This window comes from Cinclus cinclus, chromosome 19, assembly GCF_963662255.1.
Source record: "Cinclus cinclus chromosome 19, bCinCin1.1, whole genome shotgun sequence".
NCBI lineage: Eukaryota > Metazoa > Chordata > Aves > Passeriformes > Cinclidae > Cinclus > Cinclus cinclus.
Window position 1 is genome coordinate 9,171,531 of NC_085064.1, and position 20,308 is coordinate 9,191,838.

A 20,308-nucleotide genomic window follows, 5' to 3' on the forward strand; every position below is an offset into this window, starting at 1 on the left:
GGTTCCACGATCATATTTACTCAGCAGGAAATCCCTCATTCTCCAGGTATGTGTCTAATAGAATTTTAGCTTTTTCCTCCTCTTTTGAAAGCCTCAGTGATTTGGAAGGGGGGGGGGGGGGGGGAATCATAAATAAAATTTAACTAAAAAAAATCCCCAAGAGAGTTTCTGGAGAAGCTTTATGATTTGGCACTGCTGCAGAATCCATCAATATTTAATTAGACTTTATAAACATCCCCAAAGTCAGGTTTCTAACCCACCCTGTCAGCTGCTGAAATATTCACAAGAAAGCACTTAAAGGATTAAGAAAGAAGCAGGATGAGCTTCATTATCCAAGAATTGTGCTGGGGCCTCATCCCCCCTCTTAGCACATGCAAGGGATGCCCATAAATCTGAGAGGATCTTTGCCTCCAGGCTGGAGATTTCTGTAAGCACACAAACAGCTGAGCTGCTGAAAGGGAAAAAAATTCCCATAAAAAAAAGGAAAAGCTGCAAAACAAGAGAGAGCCATTAAATACAGCCCTGAGCAGCATTTTAAGGGAGGAGGGATGCAGAACACGGAATTGGAACATTTATTTTTCACCTGGGAGCCACCAGGGTCTTTGGAGGGTCTGTTGGGAAACAGCTCCAGACAAGCTGGGAGCTGGATCCAGTCCTGCAGGAAAAGTGGAACTGGAGTGGGGATCCAAAAAGCCATAAATGTTGGAAAAAATTTAGTCCAGCAGTGCCAGATCCACCTCAATCCTCAGCACTAACCCTGAGCACCACATCTCTATGGTTCTTTGAACAATTCCATGGAATGGTTTGGGTTGGGAGAGACCTTAAAGTCCCCATCCAGTGCCACCCCTGCCATGGGCAGGGACACCTCCCACCATCCCATGCTGCTCCAACTCCATCCAACCTGGCCTTGGCCACTGCCAGGGATCCAGGGCCAGGAATTGCTGCACCTTCCCCTAAAAGGAAAACCACCCTTGCCTGCTGCTGCCTCAGCACATGGCTGCCACTGGCAGGAGTACAGAAATTAAAGTTATAAAACACAACCACCCCAACGGGGACACTGCTGCCTTTGCCCCCAGCAGGTCACTGTGACTGGTGCCAATGGCAGCAGCACAGGAATGGGTGAGAAAAGCTCAAAACGTGCAAAAAAACCCCTTAAATCTCCTCAGAAATCCACCTGAATCCACCAAGAAATCAAAACTGTGTAATAGCCCAAGTACCAAGTGCAACACTCACAGTCCTCCCTGCACAACCCTGGGGCTGAGTTGCTCTCCCTGGGGATGCTCCAATGCAAACATTCTCCCGTGGGGATTCTCCAACAGAAATCTGTGCCCACATCCAGCTCTCTGCATCCAACAAAGTCACATCAGTGTCATTCCCATCCCCTGCCAGGACCTGCCTTTCTGCCTCTGATTTCTCTTGCACCTGGGGAGAGGCAGGAATATTCCAACATCTCACCTAAGTACTCACAACAGCCTCTGCAAATTGTTTTGCCTGGAGCTGATTGGAAAATTTTAATTCTTTAATCCATCACCAACCTTGGCGAGGTAAGTGACACAAATGTGAGACCAAACTAAACACAAAATATTCCCTGCAACCTGAAATAAAGAAACCTGAAGGGGAATAAACCTCCAGGTGCCTCTCTGCAGTGCAAACCGGTCACCAGCTGTGAGCAGGGCTCCAGGGGACACCTCAGGGTGTCACCCATGCTTTGGAACACAGCAATCTCCCACCCACCTACCTTGGTCAGCTCCTGGGCGTTGGCCAGGTTGTCCACAGCGATGGCCAGGAAGACGTTCAGGAGAGTATCTTTGGTAGCAGCTAAGGGAAAAAACTCTTTGCACAGCACAGATATCAAATATTCCTTTCCTGCTGCCCCTCTTTCCCTCCTTGGTGCTTCATGGATTGATCCCTGGAAGCTTTGCCACCATTCCCAGCCCAGCAGGGGCTCCACACACGTTTGTGTCCCCATGACTGGGGCAGGGTGAGACCTCCTGCTGCTCCCAGAAGCACCACAGCCTTGGTTTTCCACCCCTCCGGCCCAGAAATGCAGATTTCAGCCTCATGTTTCCCTCGAGTTTAAAAGGACAACCAGCAGAGCTGCAGGAAATTGGTCGTTTTAAGCCAACGTTTACATTTTTATATGCACAGAGGTGAATAAAGTCATGGAGTGCATGGAAAAATGAATCTCAGGTCATTGCTTCTGGGAGGAAACGATCCTGGCTTATCCCTCTGGAGTAAGGATGGCAATGAGGGCACCCCAGCCAGAGCTCAGCTCCACCAGAGCAGCACACCCAGCCCCATTAATGAGCTCTGCTTATAGAACAGCCCCTAAACCCAGCCCAGAGCCCAGCTAAGCCAGGGCAGTGCCCACACCAGGCCTCTCAGCACAGCTCTGCATTCCATCACTGAGACATCAGAATTCTTTATTCCTATTTTACTTTTATTTTTCCACTTAATGATTTCAGCTATTGCTGAGTTTATTGTTGTTATTCCAGCCTTGTGGCTGCAAAACAGCCCCAGAGCAGTCCTAAATCAGCTGCCTTTGCACATGGAAGGGGGGCAAACTGAGCAGAACCAAGCAAAACCACTCTCCCAAGGAGAAAATGCATTTGGCTCTTGCACATCACCTGGGGACAGGAGAGTCACTCGTTCCAGAGCTCTGTTTGCTCCTCCAGATAGGAATGTGCATGAGAATTGTCCATAAACCCAGTGAAAGGACTGCAGGAGTTTTAAGAAACTAATCCAGGTATTGGGAGGAGGCTCCAGGAGAGCTGGATAAGGACTTGGGACAAGGGATGGAAGGACAGGACACAGGGAATGGCTTCCACTGCCAGAGGGCAGGGATGGATAAATGGGATATTGGGCAGGAATTGTTCCCTGGCAGGGTGGGCAGGCCCTGGCACAGGGTGGAATTCCCAGAGCAGCTGTGGCTGCCCCTGGATCCCTGGCAGTGCCCAAGGCCAGGTTGGACACTGGAGCTGGGAGCAGCCTGGGACAGTGGGAGGTGTCCCTGCCATGGCAGGGGTGATCTTTGAGGTCCCCTCCAACCCAAACCTGGGATTTTCTGTCGGGTTCACTTTCTCCTGCCTTGAGCTGTGGGGTGGAAGGGCAAGGGCAGGACTGGGGTCAGGGTGATGAGAAGGGGAAAGCAGAAATCCCTCCTGGGAGGGCAGGAACAGCAAGGAATGAACTCTGAGGTACTGCCAGCCTGCAATAAGATTTTGGGAACCCATGGCCGTCTGTCCCTCAGAGGGCTGTGTGGAGGAGCACCGAGCCAGAGGAGCCAGGAAATTCCAATCCATCTCTCCCAGACAGCAGTCCCGGGGTCCCTGCAGCTCCCCCCGGCTGGGCTGCTGCAGGAACCTGTCCCACACACACCAGGAAACTTCCCAAGGCACACAGGGACCAAAGCTGGCCCAAGCCAGCAGCTCAAAGCCCCTCTGCTTCGCTTCTCCAGGGTTTTAGCAAACACAATTCAGGCCAGACTTCAGAAGCAGGCATTCCCAGCTCTAACTCCCACTGAGGGAGTGTCTCCAGACCTGGAGCCCTGTGGCACAGGAGCTGGAGCTGGGTTCATCCCTTTCAATGTTTCCACATCCTCCTGGTCTGCCAAGCCCTGCAGGGCATGGACACAGAGCCCAGGGGTTTCTCCAGCCAGGTACCAGCATTTCTCCTGGGTTTTTTTTCCCTCTGAAGATGATTGTTCAGGGACAGAAGGAGGTTTAGAATGTGATGCCCATTCCCTGCTCCTTCCTCCATCCCAGCACGACAGCAAGGAGTGGGTGAGAACACCTCAATCCCAGTGAAGCCGGTGGATACAGAACAGGGAAAAATGATGCTGGAGTCATCACCTCTCCCACAAAGAGCCAGATTTGTCCTTTACAAAGACATTAGCTCCCCCCTTTTCTTTGAGGGTGGGGGGCTGAGGGCTCCCCTGGGCTCTGGGCTGTGCTGGGTGTTTGGGTTTTTTTCCTCTGGGGTGCTTCCAACAAGCTGGAAACACTTCCAAGCTTCCAATCTGGGAATAAACATCTGGGCAATAAAATTGCCTCCCTACCCCTGCCTCCCACACATGCTGCAAGGGGCTCGTGTAACACAAGCAGCCCCTGGAAATGGAATTAATTTATTTTTATCAGATCAGACCGGCCTGATCCATTTTGAAGCAGGCACAGTCTGGCAGACTTGGTGTTTCTGCCCCAAAAAAGGTCCCTCGGTCCTCTCTGCAGAGCTGGGGGACTCCCAAGTTTCTCCTAAACACCAGGCTCTGGCTCAGGCTGTGTAACCTGGATGAGGCAGTGCCTGGAGCCAGGAATCATCTCCTGCCTGGCACTTGAGGGCCAGGGAAGGACAGCATCCTCTAGGCAGTTCTGCTTTTCTTTTCAGGCTCCTCTGCAGTTTTTCTTGGAGTTTTTTTCATTTTTTTATTGTCTCAACAGATGCCTTAATTTATCAATTAAGTGGATAACAGTGAACGCAGGCATGGTGTAATTTCCTGGAAAATGGGCCAAATCCTGTTGTTACTTTAATCATAAAATTTTCATTAAACCATTTCTGGTTCCACAGAGACTCTCTGGAAATGGAAACGTAACATGAGATACTTCCCACTTAGAAAAACAAACTTTTCCTAGCCATGATCCTCTGAAAAAGCAAATGGACTCAAAGAACCAAAAATGGATTCCAAAAGCCAAGTGCAATGAGGAGCAGCAGAATCCAGCCCCACCACGACCTTTCTTCCTCAGGAAAAGGAATAATCACAGAGCCCTGAGCAGCTGAGTGCCCCTCAAGGAACAAGGGAGAATTCCCCTCTGAATTCAGGGTGAGGAAGGGAATGAATGCTCTGCTCCTCAAAAACGCTGGATCTTAGCAGCTCGGAGGTGAAAAGTCTCTCCCTCAGCTGTGCTGTCAAGGCTGATTACAGTTTAATCTCATTTCCAAATGCCAAACCCGGAGGATTTAGAGCTCTCCCTCCTTCCCTGCTCTCCACTGACCCAGTTTTCCAGAGCCTGGTGTTTCTGGAAGGGGCTGTGCTGGCTGCTGTGAGGAGACATCTGAGCATCTCTGCCACGGCTCTGGGAATGGGATAAATCCTGTGGAGACACTCGTGTGACAGGCACAGCTCCCACTGCCTGCTCTGCCCTTCCCTTCCCTGCTCCTCATCCTCAAGGAGAGAATCCCAGCAAAGCCAAAGGGCTGGAGCACTGCTGTGCCATCCACAGGCACCAGTGTCACCACTGGCACATTTTGTCACCTCCACTCCAGCTGGAGCAGCCCATTGCAGCAGAAACTCTGTCTTTAGCCCCAGTATTGCCCCCACTTCACCCATCCCTTTCTCTTACATCTCCAGCCCAAACAAGACTCCCAGGAAACAAGGAATGTTGGGACTGTCACCAGCAATAAGGTTGGGAAGTCCTCGTGGGAGCTCCTGGGGGGAGCAGCAGTACTGGGCATCCTCATCCCCCTTTGGGATGTCCTCATCCCCCTTTGGGGCATCCTCATCCCCCTTTGGGATGTCCTCATCCCCCTTTGGGGCATCCTCATCCCCTTTGGGGCATCCTCATCCCCTTTGGGATGTCCTCATCCCCCTTTGGGGCATCCTCATCCCTCTTTGGGGCATCCTCATCCCCCTTTGGGGCATCCTCATCCCCCTTTGGGATGTCCTCATCCCCCTTTGGGGCATCCTTATCCCCTTTGGGATGTCCTCATCCCCTTTGGGGCGTCCTCATCCCCCTTTGGGATGTCCTCATCCCACTTTGGGGCATCCTTATCCCCTTTGGGGCATCCTCATCCCCTTTGGGATGTCCTCATCCCCTTTGGGGTGTCCTCATCCCCCTTTGGGATGTCCTTATCCCCTTTGGGATATCCTCATCCCACTTTGGGGCGTCCTTATCCCCTTTGGGGCGTCCTCATCCCCCTTTGCTGAACAAACAGAGCAGCCAGGGCTGCCTTGGCTCTGCCACAATTCCTGGGTTTCCTGGCTGCATCTACAGAATCACAGAATCAATCCACTATCACAGAATTAATTAGGCTGAAAAAACCCTTTGAGATCAACCTAGACCTGGCACCACCTTGTCACCCAGAGCCACATCCAATCTTTTCTTAAACACCTCCAGGGATGGGGACTCCAAACCTCCCTGGTCAGCCCCTGCCAATGCCCAACCACTCTTTCTAGGAAGAACTTCTCCCTAAAGTCCAGCCTAAACCTGGCCTGGTGCAGCTTAGGGCTGTGTCCTCACACCAGTGGTGCTGTAGCTGGTTGGTGCTGGCACTGTCACAGAGCATTGGCCACCACTGGGACAGGGACAGGGCCACCACAGCCCCTCTGCTCTCCTCTTAACACCAGCTGATCCAGCAGGGAGTTGCTTTGCTTGTTTGTGTATAAAATGTAAAATACACATAAAAGGCCATCCTGGTGTCACTCTGTCCCTCTGGGACACACCACCCCTTCCCCAGCAGACACCCTGGGACACTGGGGGGATGAAAACTCCCAGTTTCTTGTTACCCTCAAGAGACTTGCATCTCTCAGAAGAACAAAACAGACACTTCATGTGCCAAGGCTTGGAACAGAGAACACTCCCAGAACCTGAAACCCAAGATCCAGAATTAAATTATAACCATTATGTGGAGATAAATCCGAGCATTTGGGACAGCACAGCTGGTTAAGGTGCCCTAGACAAAGGGACAAAAGAATGGAGCCTCATCTCCACCAAGCCCATCTCAATCCTCCCCTGAGTAGAAACAAAGTGTTTATGAAGATACTCAAGGTCCTTAATTATTTTTCCCACAATCTAAATTAACTCTTAAGAGAATATTTTCAAGGTAAAACGCAACAATTAAAATGAAATTTATTTAAATTAAATTAAAAATTCTCACACTGCCGTAATGAAAGCAACACCAAGTTGGACAACTCACCTTCAGCGCTGTCAGGAGCACAGCCACGGCAATAATTTGGCTTTTAAAGGATAAGGCTGTGAGAATTTAGGGATAACCGGGGATTTCTAGCAGCCTGGGAAAGACTGTGGCTATCTGTGGAAGGATACAGTTACCAAACAGGGTGAGGACGATGAAGTAGATGGAGGAGAACATTCCCGAGTGGACACCGCCCTGCGACTCGATCCCGTGGTACATCACAGCATTCCAGTCCTCCCCAGTCAGGATCTGCAGGGAGGGACAGAGAGAGGGTCGCTCACAGGAAAGCAGTTCGGGGGGAGCCAGGGAAAGCAAAGGCAGCCTGGAATGTCCCTGGGACACGAGGAGCACGTGGGGGACACCAGGCACAGCATCACCAGGTGAGGGAGGGATTGTCCTGCTCTGCTCAGGGCTGGGGGAGTTTTGGGCATCTCAATATCAGAGAAAGATCTAAAGGTGTGAGGGAGTGTCCAAAGGAGGGGCACGGGGATGGGGCAGGGTCTGGAGGGGCCATGAGGAGCAACTGAGGGCACTGGGATTGTTCACCTGGGGCACACTGAGGGCACTGGGATTGTTCACCTGGGGCACACTGGGGGCACTGGGATTGTTCACCTGGGGCACACTGAGGGCACTGGGATTGTTCACCTGGAGCACACTGAGGGCACTGGGATTGTTCACCTGGGGCACACTGGGGGCACTGGGATTGTTCACCTGGGGCACACTGAGGGCACTGGGATTGTTCACCTGGAGCACACTGAGGGCACTGGGATTGTTCACCTGGAGCACACTGAGGGCACTGGGATTGTTCACCTGGGGCACACTGAGGGCACTGGGATTGTTCACCTGGGGCACACTGGGGGCACTGGGATTGTTCACCTGGAGCACACTGAGGGCACTGGGATTGTTCACCTGGGGCACACTGGGGGCACTGGGATTGTTCACCTGGAGCACACTGAGGGCACTGGGATTGTTCACCTGGAGCACACTGAGGGCAGAGCTCCCCGGGGCTGCAGCTCCTCCCGAGGGGCAGCTCCGGGCTCTGCTCTGGGCCAGGGACAGGAGCCAGGGAACAGCTGGAGCTGGGCCAGGGCAGGCTCAGGCTGGAGATGAGGGAAAGGTTCTTCCCTGAGCCAGAGGGTGCTGGGCACTGCCCAGGCTCCCCAGGGAATGGTCCCGGCCCCGAGGCTGCCAGAGCTCCAGGAGCGTTTGGACAGCGCTGCCAGGGATGGACAGGGGGGATTGTTGGGGCTGGGGTTGGACTGGGGTACCCTGCCCTGCCCTTCTGGGTCACCTGCCCACTGCCCACCTCGACCAGGTGCTCTCACACAGGTGGAGGAAACAAAAACCAAATTCTGACACTTCATTCCCAGCAAAATCTCTCTCCTGCCCCTTTCTAAGCCATGCAGAGATCCCAGGTTTCACCAGCCCCCCAGCCCCAGGAAAACCCTGAGCTCCCAGAGCAGTGTCCTGAGGGGGAGCTCTGCCAGTGCCAGCCCCTGTTGTGCCCTTCCTGCAGGCAGGGTTGGGTTTGTTTGGCTCCTCCAGCCCTCATTCATTGTCCCCAACAGCAGGAGCTCTGTCACCTCCTGCCACCCCTCCTGTGCTCCTCAGGGCTGGGACAGCCTTCCTGCAGCTGGAATGTGCCTGGGCATCACTCCTCCAACCACTGCAGGGGCTGCGCACCATGGGCTCCTCTTCAGCTTCCCCAGGTTTGACCCAGAGGGCCACAAAGCCCCCAGAAAATCCCTAAACAGAAGCAACAAGCTGTGTGTGAGTGAGGACAGAGCAGGGACAGCTTGAAGGGGACTCTGATCCTCCTTGTCCTTGAGCAGGGACAAGCACAGAGATGCACCTCTGATTAGTGACCCAGGGCTAATTAACAAATACAGGAATAATAGGAAAACTAATCAGTATACAGGACTCTAACAAGCCTTGCCATGCTAAATGCTCATTTTGCACCAGTCTGAATTGTCTGGTGTTCCTTCCTTCACCAAAACGTGGAACACAGCAAAAATTCTGGGCACATCAGCACATCCTCTGCCTGCCCTGGCAGAATCAAACAATGACCACTTTTAGTGCATTAAAACAGCAGGATGTGAAGATCCAACTCCTAAACAGGAAAATGTCTTTGGGTTTGGTAGGTGGGAAAAATAAAACAACAAAAACAAAAAAGAAGACAAAAAGCCTGAAGCCTGATGCATGCTGTAGTAACAGGGCTCCATGTGCACACAGGAAGCTTGGAGTAAGTGCAAATTCCAGCCAGCAAATTCCAGCCAGCAAATTCCAGCCTGGCTGTCAGCTGCTGAGAGAGGAAATTTCTGGCTGCAGAGATGGTGCTGATGACAGCACTGGGCTAAGAATGAGTCTAGACACAAGGACACCCAGTACAGACACCAACTCCTCTCCCACATGCACAATTCAGCCTCAAATAATTCCAAAATCAGGACTGAGACCCAACACTGCTGGAGCTATTCCGGCTTTACATCACAGAATAGGAAACAGGGCTTTGGGCTTTCAAATCTGTCACTCAATTATGCAGAGCATTGTCCACAAATGTGCATTCACAGAATTTCCATGAATTCACAACTGCTCCTGCTTTCTGGGAATAGCCATAAAGGGATTTCTGATAACAGAAACATTCATGGAAAGGGCAGCCACTGAGAACTTTTCTATTCCCAAGCAGAAGACCAGTATTTGCAGGTATGACAAAGTCCAGCAGGATCTGGGTTCAAAATCCAACTTTTGGATTATGTGGAACAAAAAGTCCAGGGGAAAAAAAAAAAAGAGATGTTTTATAGGGCTTTTGCAGAGAGATAAATAATCTAAACTAAGCAGCCTGCCTGGGCAAGCTGAGGATGCTCCCTGAGACCCTGGAAAGAGGAGCTGGTGTCCTTCCCATGTCACTGATCAGCTGCAGGAATTATTTAAGTCATTAGGGAGCAGCCTGGAGGATCCAGGATCTTCTGGATCTGTCCTCAAGCAGGCAATGAAATTCATTCTGCTCGCTCAGGTCTGTTTAGGGATGCTGTAAGGAATTCCTGCTGAGGAGAGGGAAGGACAGCACTGCAGAGGGAGAGGCACAGGCAAGGAGGACCTGGGAGTAAAATGAAGCCTTTTGTTATTCCCTGGGCTCCAAACTGCCTCAAATGAACATTTTGAGTGCATCCCACTGTTTAATACTGAGGAGCTAGCAGGTGATGGAATAACGCAGCTGTCAAGAGCTGCTGTGAAATGTTAATGGAGTAACGAGCAGGGAAGGGGTGGGAGAGGAACAGGAACAGGACTGTGCTGCTCCCAGGGGCTGCAGTGAAAGGGAGATGCCTGGGGAAGGCTGAATGCCATCAGCTCCATGGCAGATCCCACAGGCAGGGTGCTCTGACATCAACCCGGGGCAGACATGGGCAGGGCAGTGCCACCCTGCCACTGCCACTCCTCATCTCCAGCTGTCACCACTGCTCGGCTCTGCCCCGACAGCCTGCCAGGATTCCCAGAGGAAATCAGGGAGCAGGGAACAGGTACCTAACACAGAGCTCTGCTTTCCAGAGGCTCTGTGCTCATGGATGTTGTTTGTGAGTGCATTTTGATTATTCACAGCTGGGTGATAAAGGTGTGATGCTCCTCTAAGGGAATTTAGGTGGAGCTCAGCCAGGTGCCAGGTGGACAAAACGCTTCCTGGGTGCCCAGTGACAGGACCATGACCCAGCCAGGGCTGCTGGGATAATAATGGGCTAAAGCAGAGGGCAGAAGAGTTTGTTTGAGAAGCTTCTCACACAGAGAATCTCCAAAGGTACAGGGCTGTGCAGGGTGTATCTAACTGTATTTATGAATTTATGAATTTATTTATTGAATGCTGTCTCCGAGTGCTGCTGCTCTGCTTAGCCTGGCTGAGGTTATGGAAGAAAGGCTTGGAAAGGGATCCCAACCCCACAGTGAAGAAACACTGCCCTGGAGTTTGCAGTTCAGGGAAGGAGAGGGATGGAAGGAGAGCAGAGAGCATCAAAGAGCCTTGGGACACCACAGATAATCCAGAGCTGATGGCTTTGGCTGGGTTTAATTCCTACCTCTGACATTCCAGACAAGTATCTTAAACCCATGTGTTGTCCTTCACCCCACCACCCCACACTGCAGCGTATTTATCTCAGGACTAACAGGAAATATTCCAGCTGAGTATTCCAGAGTCCCAAAGCAAACCTAAACCAACATTCCCATTGCTCATATCCGGAGCTGCTCCTGGTCCCAGCTCCATGGCAATACCTGTCTCTGAGCCCTTCTTTTGATGAGCACTAAAATCTTATGCAAATCCTAATCCCTGTGATGGGCAATATCCTGGGAGGTGAGCACTGAACCTGCCTCCCATCCTTCCAGCCAGTGACTCCTGCAGAGCTCACAGGAGACTTTTCCTTGAGACTCTTTTTCTGTCTTAATCCAGAAATTATCATCATCCCCTTCCCTTCCTTTTTATCTCCTTTTCAGGTGCTGACACTGAAATACATCAGCCAGACCTTGCTGAGATCTGGGGAAGTTTGGATGTGGGGGGAGCCCACATTGTGCAGGACAAGGCTGGAAATGTTGATCTGTGAGGGTCACCTGCACCCGGAACAGCCCCAACTCTCTCGAGTTGGGAAACAGCTGAAAACATTCCTTTCTAATTATTTTAGATGATTTTTAATTATTTTAAACCATTTAAAATTATTTTTTTTAAAAAAAAAAGACAGGTAGGAAACAGCTGCAAAATTCGGCTTTAAATCCAAGCATTTGGATTTGCATCTGCCAGAGCTGCAAGTCCATGGGCAAGGGCTGGAGAAGACAAAGGGCACACACAGATGTGGCACAGCCTGGGCACACACAGATCTTAATTCAGCACAAAAATATCTGCTTTATCAGCATTCCCCCCCCCCCCCCCCTTGCAATAAGTCTTTTGTTCTAGCTTTCCTTAATACCACAGCATTGATTTTTAATTGAATTTTTAGTGATACATGTATTGGTCAGCAAAGTAAAGCACATAACAAGGAAGTATTTCCCCTTTCCTAAATTCCACAGGGTTTTGGGGACTTGTTTTCCTCCCTAAGTAGTAAGGAACACCAAGGAATTTCAATTCTATCACTGCCCCAGGACAAGGAATCGCTTTACCTGGAAGACTGTGAGGATGGCAGCAGGGAAGGTATCAAAATTCGTGGTTGGAGTTTCATCTTTGAAATTGAACCTGGAGAGAAGGGAGAAATAAAAACCAGAGTGGGAAGGGACAGGTAGCTCCAGGCAGCCTTGGAATACCCTTTAACACCCCATAAACCAAGTTCAGGGAGCAACATTTGTTCCACTTGGCTGTAACACCCCAGGCAAGCTCGGTGGGGAACATCTCAGAAGGTGCTTAACAGAACCATCAGCAAAAACTCAATTTCATTCCCAGAGAAAATTCTGATCCTTTGAAATTCATTTTCACCTCCAATTAAAATAAACAGTCAAAATCTCCAATGATTTTGCAGAATTAACCATTCCAAGAAGTTTTCATCCTCAAGGGAGCCCAAACTGAAATTACTCTCTTAGTAGATAATTTCTTCTTAATATTTTAAAGATAAAATAGGGATTGACTGGGAAAAATAAAAGAAAACAAAACCATTCCATTATTTCAGTTCAGAAGCGAGGCTGGAGTTTAAATGGCAACACTGTGATGGTTTTTACTGCAAAGTTCACCACTGCTGGCTTTTCTAATGAGAATAATCAGATCCAACAAAACTGTGTTTGCCAGCAGGAAAATATTCCAAGTGGATAAAGCTAATGGCACTTTGGTTATCAGGGAAAGAACCAGCACAGAAAGTGCTGCCCCCCAGTCCTGTTTCAGCCCTGGGGACCACGGGATGATGGAGGAGCTTTGAACTGTTGACATTCTTCCTTAGGAATGAATCCATCTCCAGGGAAAACACCAGAACAGGAATTATTTCCCTATCCCCAGCACTGACATCAGGGATGTGAACCCTTGCAGGCAGAACAAAGATTCCTCAGACTTACTGTCCTCCAAAGAGCTGCATCCCCAGCAGAGCAAAGACCACAATGAACAGGAACAGCAGGAAAAGCAAACTGATGATGGATTTCATGGAGTTCAGCAAGGACACCACCAGGTTCCTCAGGGAATTCCAGTACCTGCATTGGATCAGAGCAGCCAGAGGAGAACACGAGTGGGGAAAAGCCTTTGGTGAGAAATTACCAGGAATTTATTTCCCATGGAACAAGGGGCAGTGGCCTCAAGTGGCACCGGGGGAGGTTAAGGTTGGATATTGCTCCTGGAAAGGGTGGTCAGGCATTGGGAAAAGCTGCCCGGGGCAGTGGGGGAGTCCCCATCCCTTCAGGGATTTAAGAGATGTGGCACTTGGGGACACGGTCAGTGGTGGCCTTGGCTTTGCTAGGAATGGTTGGACTTGAAGATCCTGAAGTCTTTTCCAACCTCTCTGAGTTTGTGCTTTATTTATTTCTTATTTTAGAAAGGAAACGAATGACAAGGAATATCAGAGTCCTTAAACTCCCTTCTACTGTTGGAAAATACAGCTCAAGTAGTGGCAAAATCTCTTGGAGAACCACGAGAGCGGAGATGGTCACTTGGAGTGGGAGCACCCACACACAGCAGTCAGTGAATGTCTGGATTAGTTCCTTAGGAACCTTTTCCTGGGATTTTTTTCTCCTTCTGGCATCTTCTCACCTGGCACAGAAGTCAGGAGGGGTGTCAGAAGCAGGGATGTATCAATGAAGATGAGACTGGAGATGGGAACAGCGAGCCCCAGCCTCCATTACACACAAATCAGGAATAAAATCAGGAATCAACAGCTCATTCCCACCTGGACATCTCTGCAGAGTGTCCTTCCAACCCATCCACTGCAAGTATCCAGCAGTGGGTTAAATCCCCCCATATTAAACATTCCTGTGGGAATCTCACATCCAGGCATGCAGGACCAAGCAGTGGCCTCAGGGTATGGAAACAAACGCAGAACGTTAATTCCAGCCTGGCAAGAGGGAATGGCTCAGCCCAGCCCTGACTGACCCATCCCAGCACACATGGCCTGGTTTGGTTTGATGTCCCCAACCCCTGGGACAGCTCCTGGCACATTCCAAGAGGGTGCTCAGGAACAGCTCTTCCCTGGATTTCTTGCCCTGCTGGGAACAGGCAGGGAGTGTTTGTATGAGGAAAACCAATGGATCAGGAAATGCAGAGGGAGCTGCCAAGCTTTGACAAGCTCACATGGGAACCTGGAACAAGGGGGATGGAGCAGGCAGGAGGAAAGGAGGGATTTAGAACCATGGGGAGGATTTTTCCCTCTCTCTCTCCTTTCCAGCTCCTGACACTGGGAGCTGCCATCCAGAGCCAATTCCCTGCAGCAGCACATGACTCCTTCCCCCCTGAGCATCTCCTTCCCACAGTGGCTATCCAGCAGAAGGCATTCCATGGATTTGTCTGAGAAGTTCAGAGCTTGGAGCTGCTGAGGAGAAACACCATCCTTTCTTTCTGCCTGTTTTCCCCCTCTTCATTCCCCCAGACCTTGCTGGGAACATTGACCCACCCCAGGTTTCTCTGATATCCATCCCAGGAGAAGCAGGATCTCACATCCCACTGCACCCATTCCAAGCAAAAATTACATCCACAACACAGTGACAGAGGTTTCACGGGAAAATTTCAGCTCTTGCGAGAATATCTTCAATTTTGAACAAGCTGAAGCAAGCCTGCTCAGGGTTTAAAGGGGCTGAGTTGCTCTCCTTGGAGGAGAGGAAGGATTTCATGTTCCCAAGGCACCAGGAGTTGGTTCCTGCAGCAGCCAGACCCCGCTCAGCTCTGTCAGGACAATGAGCAAAATACAGGGAGCTGCTTGGTCCTTGTCCTCCTCACTGAATTTCAGCCCCTCTTGGGTTGTGTCACCTTTTAACCATTTAACTCTGCTGTCCATGGCCAGGCTGATTTGGGACATGGGAACCAAAATCCCAATCCCAATCATAATCCAATAAATTCAAATTATAATTTGAATAATCCCATTGATTATTCAAAGCAGGAGCACTGCAGCCTCACCTGCTAAACACAAAGGAAAAACAAACCAGGACAGGGAGTTTCAGACAAGAATTGCCACAAAAGAGATGGAAAATGAAGAAAACTGCTGAGGGTCAGGATGTTTATCCAGCAAAACTGCACTGAGAGGGGTGGGCAGCAATCTGTGCCTGCTGCCAGCACTTTGGTGACTCTCCTGAGGCAGGCAAACACTGAGCTGTGCACTCAGGAACTGGGATAATGCAGGATCCCCTGGGAGCTGAAAAAAAACACTTAATTAGGGCAGGGGGACTTCAGCACCAGTGGCTTGAGAGTGTCACTTGCTGTCCTGAGAAGGGGCAGAGCCCTCAGCTTGGTTTGTGAAGTTAAATCTCCCAAGGAATGAGCAATAACAAGAGGGAACAGCCTCAAATTGTCCCAGACCCGTTTAGGTTGGGTAATGGGAAAAATGTCTTCATTAAAAGGGATGTCAAGCCCTGGCCAGGCTGCCCAGGAAGGGGTGGGGTCACCATCCCTGCAGGGATTTCAAATCCTGCAGATGTGGCAGTCGGGGACATGGGTGAGTGGTGGCCTTGGAAAGAATAGCTGGACCCCATGATCTTGAAGGTTTTTTCCAACCTAAATAATTCCATGATTCGTCCCTTTATAGTGCTGACTGCAATCACTGGTCAAAACTCATAAAAATAAAATTGTAACTTGCAAAAACATCCAAAATTTTCACAGAGTCTAGCACCCAATCAGCAACAGCAAATCTCAGCAGCTCTGGGTAAAATGAACTTGTGATAATTGCTCCGAATTTGCTGCAAACCCAAGAGTTCCCCACACATCAATCAGTGCAAAGCTAAAGCACAGTGACACTTTTGGTGCAGGTACCCACCTTTTTTGCTGGACATTTACAGAACTTAAAGTTTCCTGTCTGTCCCAGAGGACAACAAATTACTCAGTACCACACACAAATCAAGGATCTGAATAATAATAAGTATCAGTAAACAATTAGCAGGTACAAATCAGCCCACAGAGCTACAAAACTCATTCCTGGTTACTTCAAATGACTGGTTTGCTTAAATTTTCTTTATCTATTTAAGGTGGTTGGGGTATTTTTGGAGGGAAGGGCTGTTCCTTCTCCTGTTACTTCAAGTTATGAAGAATTCAGGGAGTGATGGGAACAAGGGAGGGCTGAAGAAGTAACGGTGTAAAAAAATAAGGTGGAAAACAACAGCAGGAGCACCTAAATTTGTCATTTATTTCCACTGCACGCCTTAGAAATCCTGCAGAAAGAGTTCTGGATGGATTTGGAGAAGGCACAGGAGCCGTTTGCTAATGCCAGCACACATTAACTCAAGGCAGGAGCACAAAAACAACAGAAAAGCTGTGACAGAAAAGCTGAGTGAAAATTCCACCTCAGAGTCTCCAGGCTGAAAAATTCCAACATTCCCGGGCAGCAGAGAAACATTTCAGATTCGTGTCAGCACAGAGGCTCAGCCCTGGGATTAGCATCCAGCAATCCCCAGGGAAGCTGCTTTTCCAGAGCCTAAATACTTAAGGAATTGTCATCACATCAGAGGGAAGCTGATGGGACTCAGAAAGAAAATAAAACTTGGGGTTTTTACCACAAAATATGAGTGATAACCTGAGATATTTGTTTCAAACAAGCTTAAAACCAAAGCAGAAAAGGACATTCTCCTGTCAGCCCACTGTCATTCCCACTTAAGGAATTGTCTTCAGATCAGTGGGAAGTTGACAGGACTTAGACAATAAATAAAACTTGGGGTTTTTACCACAAAATACAAGTGACATTACAATATTTTTGTTTTAAACGAGCCTGAAGACAAAGCAAAGCACATTCTCCTGTCAGCCCAAGGGCACACAAACCTGGACGTGAGGCTGGGCAGAGAAAGTGCTGTCAAAATTCCTTGTGGGTGTAAATACAGGCTCAGGAGTTCCCAAAATGTCCAACTGCCAAGCAAAGGGGAATTCTGTATCTGCAGTTTTAATCTGCTCCTGCTCCCCAGGTTGGGCTTTTGTGCCAGCTACCACAGCGGGTTGGGACACTGGGGGCTTTTTTGGTAATTTTTAACTTTTTTAGCTATTCAGTGATTAGTTTATTGGTGATAAAGGTGGGAAGCACTTCTCCTGGCCCTGGGGCTGGGGCCAGGGATTTCCTGGGGTGCTCCAAGTGTGCTGTGGGTGCCAAGGGAGCTGCACTTACTTTGTCACTTTGAAAATCCTCAGCAGCCGCAGGGCGCGCAGGACGCTGATGCCAAAGGAGGTTCCCGGCTTCACTGCAGCCCAAATCACCTCAAAAATGCTGCCCACGATGACCTGCAGGGACAGATCACTTTAGTGATGGCACTGCTGCTGTGGTGCTCCCAGAGAGGCTCAGGAGAGCTCAGGGGTCGCAGTTCGGGCTGTTTCTTACAAAAACTTCAGGAGAATCCTAAATTAGCCAGGAGAACTGGAAAACCTCATCCCAGCTTTGTCCATACCCAGGAAGGGAACAGCCTGTGATTTATACACGGAGGGGAGCTCGCTGCTTTCTTCTCTAGCAACCAAACTACCTTAAAATACTTTTTTTTTTTTGAAGGACGCTGTAATTTTTAATTAGATTTTTTTTAATGCTGGCTCAAGTGTAAAAGCCAACAGTTCCTTTTCCAAACGCCACACAACCTGCAGAGCTGCAGGAGGGCACTGTCCCATCCTCCCCTTCCCATCAGAAGGACTAAAACTCCTCATCTACAGCAGAACAGCAGCTCTGGGTAAGATCTACCAGAAACTTCTGGCAACTGAGAGTCTTTAGGAGAGCAATTAAAGCAATAACTATTATTAGATCCTGCAAAGCCTCTGGCACACACATCCCATCATCTGCCTGGCCCCCACCTCAGGGGACTGAAAAATCTGTCCCAAATCAAGGTGGTTTTTTTAAGTTTTGTTTTGCCTGCTTGGTTTAAGGATGGCAGAATTCACCCAAAGAAAGGAAAAAGTCTTCTTAAAAATCCTTCTTTAGGAGAAGGATGAACAGTGATGGGTTCAGCACAGCTGAGAAGGATAATTAAACCCACACAGGTTTCTGCAGATTTAATAGGACCAAACAGGCATTTCCCTGCCAACTGCTGGTATAATTCACATTAACCCAACACTTCTGAGCTCCCACTGCCCGTGGGCCCCAGCTGGGCAGAGCACACCATAAAAACCAGTTTAGAACTGGTTATCACCAGAGCCCAGCTGGTTTGTGCTGTGGGAGGGAGGATTAATGGGGGAAGCAGCACTGGGACCCCCTTTCATGGATGTCTGAAAATTCCAGCACTGCTTGAGTGTCCTGCAACACAAGCTGTGCCTGGAGCTTCCAGAAAATATAGAGGGAAAGGGAGATAGATCCACAAGAGTCGATAATTCCACTGACTCCCATCTGAAGAAGAAGGAACTAAAACTTCTCTCCCACTGGCAGGAATGTCGAATTTGTCTTTACAAACGAGCTGTGGATCTGCTGGTAGGTAGGACCAGCACTGAGAGATAAAAGAAACAATGGGATGGATTCCACTGATTGATGAATGGAAGAATATATTTGCCTTTACAAACAAACTGTAGGTTTGCTGATAAATGAAAATGGATATTGAGAGATGAAAGAAGAAATGGGGAAAAGCTATGAATTCTATAAGAGTTGAAAATTAAAAGGGAGGGTTATATATTAAGAGGGGAATCTCAGGTACCAGGTGTTCTGGGAAATCTGTGCCTCTCAAGTACCTCAGCCCATGGGGAAAGAGAGAGGGAAATGCAGCTGGGAAATCAGAATAAAAAGGAGGCTGCATCCTCCAAAAATTCAAGAGATCCCAGGGAAATGGCCCATGGCCTCTCCCTTTATTCAAATAAAGCAAAAATGACTCCTCTGTCTCCTTTTTGGACATAAACTTCTGGTGTTTGTGGATTAATTTTCTTGATACCACCATTGGGAATCCCTCATAAATCAGCAAAAACCTTTCCCCAGCCCCTCCACACGGCACTGGTAATTAATTTTCCTCAGCAGACCCTCGTGGGAGCTGTTTCACACCAGACCCCACGGCACTGGTGCTCCCCAGGCACCAGGATGTCGCTCCGGTTTCTTGTTTCACCCTTTGGTTTCATCTCCGTGGTTTGTCAGACAAAACTGGGGACAGAGCTCTGTGATGCCGCAGTGCTGAATTCATTCTGGGGGCTGGAAGGTGGGTGAGGGAGGAAGAAACACAGACAGAGAGAGGATCCCTATGGATTCTGTGAGGGAGGAGGAATTAGTTATTGTGATTGTTAACAGACCAACAGCTTTCCCTCCTGGGAAATCCTCAGCAGAGCTCCCTGCCTCCCCGCACACCCCTCAAAGCTCAGACACCTCCTCAGTTCAGCTTTTGCTTTGTGCAAGCTCCTAAATCACCTGCCCCAAGAAGCTCTTGCTGTGGAAGGAGCATCCTGGATGCAGGGATCCAAGGAAGGGGCAGCCAGCCTGGGGGCAGCTCAGAGCCCACCCAGGGCAGGACATCGACCCCGCGTGGGTCACAAGGCAGTGACCCCCGAATTTATGGGCACGTTACGGGCAGTCTGGGACTGCCACTGTCCCTTGGGCTGTGAGGACAACCCACCCCAACCCTCCGAGCCACCACAGCCGCCGGGACACCCCAAAAGCAGAGCCCCGCATTTGGGACAGCCTCGTGCAACACCTCGGGCTGCCGGACACGGGTGGGTGAGCTAATCCCAAATTCTATTTACTCTGAGCTTTGCTGCTGTCACGGCCAAAAGGAGAATAAATTGGCTCTACTCAGAGCCTTGGATTTAGCAGGGTCACTCACTGAAGGCGACAGCACCTCCTCCTCCTCCCTTATGGGAGCAGAGGATTTTGGCTTCACGGAGGAAGAGTCACTCCCAGGATTTTGGCAGATTAAAACTACAAACACCAGCCTGAATGTCAGAGCAGGGCTGGGTGATGAGTGCAATGACCCGAGCCAGGCTCCCTTTGCCCCGGTGATGTCTGAAAAGCTCTTGTTATAAAAACATATTATGGTATTGGCTCTTTGCAAGTATTAGAGTAAATACTATATGTGTAGTATTAAAATAACTTTTTAAATAGTTTTCTTTAAAAAATAACGTTAATAAAATACTTTACAGTAAATAAACTACTTAATTAAATAACACCCAGTAAAAACACCTACTACTAATATACCAACTACCAACACCAACCATTTATAAAAATTAAAAACCGCAACCCAAACTAAAACTATTAAAAAAATAAAGCTCCATATCTGGATTGTTCCAACAGCCTGTGGCTGCTGTGCATCCTGAGAATGCTGTGAATCCTGTGGCTGCTGTGAATCCTGTGGCTGCTGTGAATTCAGTGAATTCTGTGGCTGCTGTGAA

The 20,308-nt window shown here is 49.4% G+C and overlaps 1 protein-coding gene across 1 annotated transcript in view; it reads right to left on the reverse strand.

Moving 5' to 3' along the window:
- Positions 1-20,308, reverse strand: part of LOC134051787 (voltage-dependent N-type calcium channel subunit alpha-1B-like) — a 288,493-nt gene that overhangs the window by 98,033 nt on the left and 170,152 nt on the right. Inside the window, exons 14-18 of the mRNA XM_062505763.1 lie at positions 17,139-17,251; positions 12,913-13,044; positions 12,037-12,109; positions 7,038-7,155; positions 1,739-1,806 (exon numbers count right to left, since the gene is read on the reverse strand). Coding sequence (XP_062361747.1) covers positions 1,739-1,806; positions 7,038-7,155; positions 12,037-12,109; positions 12,913-13,044; positions 17,139-17,251 — 504 coding nt within the window. The remainder of the gene's footprint in view (positions 1-1,738; positions 1,807-7,037; positions 7,156-12,036; positions 12,110-12,912; positions 13,045-17,138; positions 17,252-20,308) is intronic.